This window comes from Talpa europaea (genome assembly GCF_964194135.1).
Source record: "Talpa europaea genome assembly, chromosome: 10".
Taxonomy (NCBI): Eukaryota; Metazoa; Chordata; class Mammalia; order Eulipotyphla; family Talpidae; genus Talpa; species Talpa europaea.
This window is the reverse complement of record NC_140077.1, coordinates 18812076-18821896: the sequence shown is the minus strand read 5'-3', so window position 1 is coordinate 18821896 and position 9821 is coordinate 18812076. Positions and strand designations below refer to the sequence as shown.

At 47.0% G+C, this 9821-nt stretch overlaps 1 protein-coding gene across 1 annotated transcript; it reads right to left on the bottom strand.

Moving 5' to 3' along the window:
- Positions 1-327: 327 nt before the first annotated feature.
- Positions 328-5814, bottom strand: CYP17A1 (cytochrome P450 family 17 subfamily A member 1; the record flags this gene model as incomplete). The annotated part of the gene is made up of 8 exons (XM_084244563.1): positions 5517-5814; positions 3962-4100; positions 3534-3763; positions 2829-2915; positions 2249-2464; positions 1761-1930; positions 1092-1195; positions 328-617 (listed from the first exon to the last, which is right to left on the bottom strand). The coding sequence occupies exons 1-8, from the start codon at positions 5811-5813 to the stop codon at positions 328-330; spliced, it is 1533 nt and encodes a 510-aa protein (XP_084100689.1). The 5' UTR covers position 5814.
- Positions 5815-9821: the final 4007 nt, after the last annotated feature.

The following is a 9821-nucleotide window of genomic DNA, read 5'->3' as shown; positions in this document are numbered from 1 at the left end:
CCATCACCAGTGTAGTTCATTTCAGTGAACTTAGGAGTCTCTGAAGTCCCTGTTTGTAGGTCAGTCCTCATGGAAATGTAAGCATCGCGAGACTAGGGAGGTTGCCTGTCCAGGCCCTGTGAGAGGCACATAGCAGCTGCTCGATAAGTATTTGTTGAGAGAATGAATGAACCAGTGAGGAAATGAATGGGCTTCTCAAGGCCCTTCTGAATAGAAACTGCTTAGAATAGTTTATGCACATCATGCCAGGGCTCGGGACGGGGGAGAATAGGAGAGGGGAAGGGTCACCTTAGTTACATGCTGTCTGCTGGAGTCAGGTTCCAGGTTCTAGTTCTGGGGGCTCACTTCAGCCTGGGCCTCCTTCCAGGCCTCTCGGACCTTGATCTTCACTTTGAAAGGTTCAATCAGAAAGACCACATTGGGGATACCTTCCAGAGCGGGCATGTTTCCATCGTCTGGGACCTCGAAGTCAAACCTCTGCAGTAACCAGGCCATGAAGAGGAAGAGCTCCTTGCGGGCCAGCATCTCCCCTACGCATGTGCGTGGTCCCGCTCCAAAGGGCAAGTAGCTTAAGGATGGTGAGATGAGCTGGTTCCCTGTTGGGTCCAAGAAGCGCTCTGTGGACAGGGGAGGCAGCCATGAGTCAGGGGGCAGGACGAGAGAAAGCAGAGACATGGCCAGGTCCAAGAAGGGAGATGGGGTCTTGTCTGGGGAACCCCAGCCTGGGAGGGTGACAGCCTTACTTAGGGCCCTTTGGCTATTCTCAGGTTGGCCTCAATCACTCACAGGAAATGGAATGTCAGAGGGTGGATAGAGGCAGCATTAGCAGGTTTAAATGCCACCACCCAAGGGGCTAGGGTGTGTTTGGGGGACCCATGTGCCCACATTTTGAGAAGAGAGATTGAAAAAAAGACTGGTGTCTAGTGTGTGGTTTGGGGAATCTAGGGGAGCATGGGAGTGTCAACTGGTGCACGTGGTTGCCACTCAAAGTTTTCTAGTAGCAAGCCATGCAGAGAGGAAGCTAAGTAGTCGGTGTAGCACAGAGAGCAGGCTGGTTGTGTGGCCCGGAGCAGGACAGAACAGACACTCACCAGGCATGAATTTGTCAGGCTGGTCCCACTCCGTCTCACTCTTATGCAGCGCCCACAAATTGATGATGACATCTGTGCCTTTGTCGATGGCATAACCACCGATACTGCCCCAGAGAGGGAGAGGAATAGGTTATGGAATGTTGTGGCTCCCACCTGCTCAGCCCCAAACCTGCACAGTCTACTTCCTGGGGACAAGTTACCCTCTCTTGCCTCACCCCTACTGCATCACTTTTTCCTCAGCATCTGCCAGATCCAATCTGCAGCTAGCGCTTCTCCAGCCCACTGTGCCTGACAACCACTTGTGTGTAAATCCTGTGTAGTGGGTACAATAGTGTCGGGGCAGGTGGGTATACATCAGAGCTGGTGCACATCTGTGTGTGCCTGGGGCTGCTGGACTGGGCAGAGGAGAGGGTACCTGGTCTTATCCAGACCACGTGTCTCCAAGGGCAGTGGGCCACCTCTGAGTGTGGTCAGTAACCTGTGGTCTGTGAGTGGGTATGAGTCTGATGGATACATTGATAAGTAGGCTCACGGGTAGGCTGATTGATAGCCAAACATTGACCATCAGTTGATCAGCAAGCTAAGAGGAACAGGACAAAGGAGAGATCACATGAATGGGAAGAGTGCTGAATGCATCATGAGACGGGTGATATAGGCAGGGAAGCACACCTGGAGTCGACGATAGCCTGGTGGGGGATGAGCATTGGGGCTACGGGCCTGATGCGCAGCACCTCTCTGATGGTGGCCTCCAGGAGGAGGAGATGGTTGCGGTCGCTGAGAGTTGGTGTGCGGTTGAAACCTACATTCTGATCAATCTCCTTCTGGATCTTCTTTTTCAGCTGTGGGCCAGAAGAGATGTGTGTGATCAGCAGACTGAAGCCTACGGGTACATGGTTTTGCTAGAATCCCATTGTTAGATCCAGAAGAGCTGGTCCAGACCCTTCCCAGTGGTGAGTGTGTAGCCCAGGTCCTTCTTTCAGAGGATGGGATACCTCATCCCTAGCCCCAGAGCCAAGCACTGCTGGATGCGGGGTAGTTCCCGCAACTCCTTTTGCAAAGTAGGCCTGAGAGTTCTGCCTTTCCCTCTGTCTGGGGACAGAGGTTGGGCTGGCTGGGGTCAAGGGTGATTGGGAAGACTGGAGTAGAGAGAAGCCCACCTGAGGATAATGCAGCAGGAAGGCCACAGTCCACAGCACCACAGAGCAGGTGGTCTCCACACCAGCCCCAAAGATGTCCCCGATGGTGCTGAGAATGTGTTTATCTGAAAGCAGCTTTGAATCCTGGTCTGGGTCTGCATTGTTGTTGTCTGAGTTCATCTGAGCTTGGATCAGCACGTCCAGCATGGTAGTGATAGAGTCGCTGCTGAAGCTCTCCTGATGGGTGATATAGGAGACAGTGCTAAGGACAGAGCCCCACCTGAACACCCTCCTTTACTTCCATCTCAGAATTGAGGTTTGTCTTGGAGATGAAGGAGCACAGTAGTCTAGGTAGGACCTATGAGATGTGGAGTTAGGATGCAGCACTGAGCCCTCCTTGAATTTGAGTTTGGTGGGTCCTTTCTAGGATCCTCTTCAGTTTCTCACTTCCCCACCCCCATCATGAGTTGAGTCCATCTCCATTGGTGCCTACTGTGTGCCAGGTTCTGCGATATGGGGAGAGCCCAGTGTCCAACATAAACCAACCCTGTTCTCATGCATATTCAACCTGACTTATAATTTCTTCTGCTCCATTTCCTACCTTATATTTTCCAAGAATTTCAGTCAGTAATTCATTTCTCATGTTAACACAGTTCCTTAAAATTTCCAGTGTTTTATTGGGGAAAATCTGTAAAGAAGAAAAAAAGGTCAAATCCATTCCTCTTCCATTTTCCTTATCTAGCTATCCAAATCCCTCTTTCTCTGGAGTGTTCCTTTTCACCAGGCTTAGCGTCAAATGGAAGGAAGACGGCACAGAATCAGAACTTCAATGATAAGTAATAAGTAGGACAATTCCAAGCAAGTGAAAAAGGAGTTTCCAATTTCCTCTCCCTGTTCTCTCAAACATCAAGACTGAGTGAGACTTTATTTAGTAAATCTGCTATATTTCCAGCCTTTAGGAGTCAGAAAGATGTGATTCTGGAGCTGGGAAACTTCCTTAACTTCCTAAATCAGATTTCTATCTGCAGGATAAGAATGATGAAGCCCACCTCCAAAGGGAACAGATTGCTTAATGGTGGCACAAGGCACATTAATAAAACTATGAGAACCACTATCACAAACCTTAAAATGCATGCTATTTCTATTCATGAAGAGAAAGTGCAAGGTGTTTATAGTCAGTGGAGGTTGATCTCACTGTGACAAGTCGTCAGGAATAAGGTGAGCCTGGACTTAGCAGTAGAGGAAACTATGAGGACCCACTTGGTGGCTACTGGGATCTGAAAGTTGGGCCTGGTTTCATCCTCACCTTCAATCCAGGGAATATGTCTACTATGGTATTCTTGCCCAGCATATCCAGGATGCCATTACTGTAATGGTGTATGATCTTGAGCTTAGGATCCTCATACTTGTAGGTGAAGTTGAAGCAGATGAAGCACATAATGTTGGTCACCGCCATGAAGACAGGCAAGGACAAATCTACAGACTGTCCACTCTTGGTGGCCAGGAAATCAGACAGTGAACGGATTTCCTGACATACTGAGGGGAGACAGGGACAAGAGGGTGGGGAATTAAGCAACACTCTCAACCCTTATCTGCCAGTTCCATTAGCCCAGCACACAGATGGCTCTAGATGGCAGCAGTAACCGAGAAAATGCTATTGTACATTGTGCAATCTACAACCCCCTTGCCTCCCTAACCATCATGTACAAGACCAGGAACCAACCAGGTACTCACTCATTTTCTCTAGTCTCTGGTTGCCATCCTTGAAAAGAGCAAACGTAGCCTGCACCAGCTTCCGATGCAGCTGCCACTGGGCACCATGATCAGCAAAGGCAATGCCCTTGTGATTGTTTGACAGGATGCCTAGAGTAACCTTTAGAGAGCAGGAAACACTGTAGGAAGCAAACAAGCGCCACCCACCTTGTCCTGGGTCTCCCACACCTGTTCCCCTTCTGGGAGAGGGAGGAGACAGGTGCCTGCCAAGCTGAATCCCAAGGGGGCATTCCTGTGGGATGGCAGTGACAGTGATGCCCTGGTAGCACAGGTTGAAGGCCCCCAGTGCCCAAACCATCAAGGGGGCAGAGAGAGAAGAAAGAACTCTGAATTTGACTGAAAGGGTGCTGGATCCAGTTTAATGACAAGGCTTCTGCTGAATCTCTCCTTTCCATCAGTTTCTTCCCTGGGGCAATAGCTGGGGCTGGACAAGCTCTCTGAACTGTGTTTCCTGGGGACGGGGGGCAGGCAGGCCAGTGGAAAGGAGGACTGTCCAGGTTCTGCCTCTCCTGGGCCCTACGCGAGTGCTGAAGGCGCATCAGCTCATCGCTTTCTGTTTATCTTTGCGTGGCAAATCTGCGTGCCATGGAAATTTGGCCACCACAGCCAAATCTGAGAAGAGCAGGAGTCTGGTATACCCTCTGCTCGGGGGCAAGGCACCATCTCCAGAGGTAGCCCCCTCCCCAGAAGCATGAGGGTTCAAAGCTTTCCTTCTTCTACCCTCACCCACTAGCCCCATCAGATCTCTTTCTTTTAGGGAGAGAAGAGCTCAGAATAGTCGGGATTGAGGCAGCTGACCCACTGAGCTGGCTGACTGATGCAAGCAAAGAAAGGCAAGTCATCAGTCATCCCGATCAAAGATGGGAGTCTGGGTTCCTGTCTGGGTGTTCAGGTAAGCAGTGAGCTGCAGGGTGCTGGGACGGGGCTCTGGCAGTGTTTCTGGATCTCAGGCCCCTCCTCTTCCCCTAGAAGCACCTGAGTGAGCTCAGTAGGATGCACCATTCAGCCCTGAAATGCTACCATGGGTCAGACCCTGTGAGCTGGAGCAGCTGCAGACAGATCCAGGGAAGTTGCACCCTGTCCTCCCAGGGCCCGGCTTTTCGGCTTTTCCCTTCCCCCTTCCCATGGAGAGAGTGAGCACTATGCCCATCTTGCACATGAAAAGGAACTTCATAAAGACTGTTTTCTGAGCATTTACTAAGCTGGATACTGGCCTCATTGCTTCATTAGCACTGTCATTAATTAGGGAAGTGTTGGCTGAGAGACATCATCATCCAGTTCAGGGGCAAGATGCGTGGAGTGAGGGCTCCACTCTGTCCATGCCAGGGCTCAGGGTATGAGAGTTCCTTTCATACTTCCTGCCTGGTTGAGTCACTGAATGGGGTCTGAACTCACTCCCCACCCACAGCCAAACCACAGTGTCTCTGGAGGAATTACAGGTATTGTGGACTGGTCTTGGCTGAGACCCACACAACCCCAGGGGATGGTGAGAAAGGAGGCACAGGGCACTGCTTACCACTTGGGGCCGCCCAGCGAAGTCCTTGCCTTTCTTGATCAGCACCTCCCTGGCCAGCTGGTGCTCCCCAATGATCACTGTAGTCTTGTTTCCCATACGAAGGGAATAGATGGGGCCATATTTTCTCTGCAGCTTGAAGAAATTCACATGCTGATGTCCATGTCTGGGGAGGAAGGGAAGGCTGCCCACCAGGGGCAGGGCTGGGAGGCTGTTGGGGTACTTGGCACCAGGGGACTTGCCCTTGGGCCAGAAGAAATAGGCCAGGGTGAGCAACAAGAGAGGGAGGAGCTCCCACATGGTGATAGGAGGGGCAAGCACTGTTGGTGGAAGAGCTGTAGCCCCTTAGAGCCTATGGAGGCCTCTTAAAGGGTTGGACTGACCTTCACCTTGACTTGTATTATCTTCTGCCTTGTAGAAGTTTATCCTGGAGCACAGCCAGACCTGAGCCCTCTCTCAGAACAGTGAGGGGAAGGGGGAACAGGCGCCTCTGTAAGGGCTGACTCAAGTTCAGGGCAAACCCCTAGGTTGTAGCTAGATTAGTAGACAACAGCTAACCCTCTACCCCCCTCCCCCATCCGCCCCCCATCCATGGACCCAGCTTCGAGTTCTCCATCAGTGAATTCCTAGTGATTTCTAGAAGCAAAAATATTTGGGTCAGCAATTAGAAATGGTTTTTTTCCATGTTGTATATTTAAAAAAATGGACAAATGACATTGTTGTGAGGGGCATAACCAGCAAAGATTGTAAAAGATATTTTATCCAGTGTTTTTTAAAATTTATTTAAATTATTTTTATCTAGTTATATCATTAGACAGTTGAAGAAAGTATGACCTCCAGAGTGTGTGATGTCAAGAACCTGATTCCTAACTCCTGGTTTGCAGCTGTTTCCTTAGGTAGTAGAGCCTAGGGGTTGAGAATATAGACCCTAAACTCAGAGAGGCTGGGTTCAAATTCTAGGCTGCCCTCTTTCTAGCTATATGATTGTGGGTGAATTACTTAACTTTTTAAAATATCATTTTTGTTATATTAAAAATTATATAACAGAGTGTAGTTTGCCTAGGAGCAGAGTTAAACAGAGTGTCTTTAGTAGAGATATAAATGCTCTTTGTAGTTTATTTAGCATTTTTTTTTCTTGTCATCTTTGGTCATGCATAGTGAGGTTATTTTTTTTTCTTATTTATGCATTGGCAAGTTTTGCTATTCTGATTTTGCTAGCTTTATAATTTTATTAGAGAACTTTTTAATCTTTTAGTATGTCCCAATGTGGATTGAATAGAATAGGAATTATTTGTTCTTTAAAGCTCTCAAGAAAGGTAATGAGAAGTGTCAGGTCCTAGTGCATTTTTGGAGAAGATCATTCTCTATCATTTTCTAGTGTCTTTGGTAGTAGTTATTGGATCTACTTGTAGGTCTTCTTGAGTCATTTTGTTGGTCTTCTTGAGTCAATATCACTTGATATTTCTTAAAATTTTCATTTTCTATTTTTTTCTTGACATGACTTGTCAGAAATTTTACTAATCATTTCCAAGTATTTCCTTTTGTATGTATTCAAGTTTTTGATTGTAGTAGTTTTAGTTGTCTCAATTATGTTAAATGATCAATGCAAAACATCCTTATGGCTTATACCAGAATTTATACTAAAAACTTCTATGGATTCTACTTCCCTTGTACCCCTGTTTTTCTTGTTCCATGTTTAGAACAGAAGCTCCATTAACTACTAGAGCTGAACCTATGACTCATAAACTTCATTCTTAGGTAGATAACCAACAGGAGGTGTTGCTATGTTCACCAAAAGATATATTCCAAGGTGTTCATAGCGACACTGATTATAAGAATTTCAACCTATGAATATCCCAAATATTTATTGGTTGTTAATGGATTACTTGCCATCCATCACACAGTAGAATACTATACAGAGAATTAATGGTAAGTACAACGACACCACCCACATGGATGAACCTTGCAAACACAGCACTGAGTGCAAAAGCCAGCCCCCAAAGAATGCATATTGGATGGATTTATTTACAGCAATTTCACAAATAGATAGAGCTCATCCATGGTTATGGTGTCAGAACCTTGGAGGTGGTTAGTGATTGCAAGAGGAATCAAGAAGGTAACTTCTGGGGGGGCAAGTAATATTGTTTCCTCATTTGGTTGCTAGTAAAACAGGTATGTTCACTTTGACACCATTTATTATACTTATGGTGTACTTCAATAAAAAGTTCGCTTAAAAAAACTGGTTCTGCTCTCCAAGTACTGTCAGCCACCTCACATATCTCTCTCTTGCTTCAAATGTGTTTTGACTAAACAGATGAAGGCATACCCCTTCTACTCGCTTTGACCACCTTCCAACCTCTTTTTCCAGTTGCAACCTGCAGAACGTTTTCTTTCCATCCTCTCCCTCCAGAACCAGCCAAAATTGTCTTTTGGTCTTAACCCCTTATTGTGGGACAACATGAGCTCCCAGATTCATCAGGATGATTCCGCTGAGGTGTAGGCCACCATCAGTCACCCAGCCAAGCTGCATCTGTGGGCTTCCGATACCTGCCTGTTTCTGGGCTTCTATTTCCACCCCAAGCAGTATGGTTCAGGGTTTCTGAATACTTATTACTCTCCTCCATATCTTGCTTCATGATTCTTCTACTCCACCCATCCTCCAATTGCTTCTCTCTCTCATCCAAGTCCTTTTACCTGGGCACTCTGGTATTCTCTCTGAAAAAATAGAGAGAATATAACATAGCCTGATAATATAGCCTGGTTCTCCTTACCAAGCTGTAGAATATTCTCTCTGCTGCCTGCCTTACATACCTGGACTCTTCTCTGTGGACAGCCCTTCCTGTGCTGTCCCTTTGAATGAAGACACTTCACGTCAGGGATAGGAAGTGCAAGTGAGATTCTCTTCACTCCCCCCAGCCTGCCAGGTCCCCACTCATCTAGCTCTGAGTATGAATTCTTGTGCTTTTGCAGTTTCAAACCTTCACTAGTGCCATTGCTTACTGACCTTCTGTGGCTTGTTTTCATTTGATTCTCAGCCTTCCTCTTCATCCTGCTGCCATGCTGCTACCTCTGAGTCTATAGGGGCGGCCAGCACACAGGGCAAACCTCACAGTTTGACACCTCCTCAAATGCAAAGGTCTTTACCCTTATTTCCTTTCAATCACTCCTTCAAATTTCAAGTCCTTCCCTCAATTGTATGCTCAGCAGATAATTTTGCCTTTTACTTAAGGAATCTGAAAGCATTAAATTCAATCACCCATAGTTTCTTCTTTTCCAGTGCCTTCAACCTGAGAGGTAAACAATTGCCTCTTCTATTTGTAATCACCCCCTCCAGCATTTGGGAAAATCACAATAATTTTGTTGAGAATCTACTATGTATTACATCTATTATTTTATTTGATCCTTATAAAATCTCTTTACAGTAGGTACTAATAATATCACCATCCCCACTTTACAGACTGAGGAAGCAGACACAAAAACTTGTGCAATGATGAAGGTAGGATTTAAGTAGGCCAGTGCTCTTAACTCTTAATTGCCATGCTATTCTGTTTCTGATAATATAGCCTGAAACTTCCTGTTTACGTGGGTGAAGCAGTGCTTTCAATTCTAGTGTTCATTCTGTGAATGTCATACATCCTGTGAAATAAATCATTGTAGCCATGTTTATAACTGTCAGTAGTACATACCCCATCAATAGATTGAAATAAAATGCAGCCAGAAAAATGAGGAAATATTTTACGTGCTTATTATAGTAATATTTCCAAAATGTACAACCATTTAAAAGATGCAAAGATAAGATTGTGTGCATTAATGTCTTCACTTTTTTTTTTTAAAGATTTATTTATTCATTTATACAAGCACTGGGTACAGTCAGAAGCACGGGAGGGCGAGAGGATTCACCAGAGCCAGAGCGGGGAGCAGAGCAGGCAGAAGGACCGAAGTACACTGCTGAGGGGAGCAGCGGGCGGCAGGAGAGGTCTGCGCGTCATGTGGGACCCTCCTCTGGTGGCCGGGGAGCAGCCGGGGATCGAACCGGCGCCACAGAGGCCGCGGTCAGCTTCGCAACCCAGCGCTCAACCGCTGCGCCACCGGGGAGGCCCTAATGTCTTCACTTTTTAAAAAAGATTTACTTATTTATGCATGTAAGAGCTGGGCATAGGCCAGAGATGCGGGGGGTGAGAGGACTCACCAGAGACAGAGTGGGGAACGGAACAGGCAGACTGAAACACAGTGCTGAGGGGAGCAGTTGGTGAGACAGGAGAGGTCTGCCGCACCATGTGGGTAACTCCCTGGTGAGCCAGCAATGGA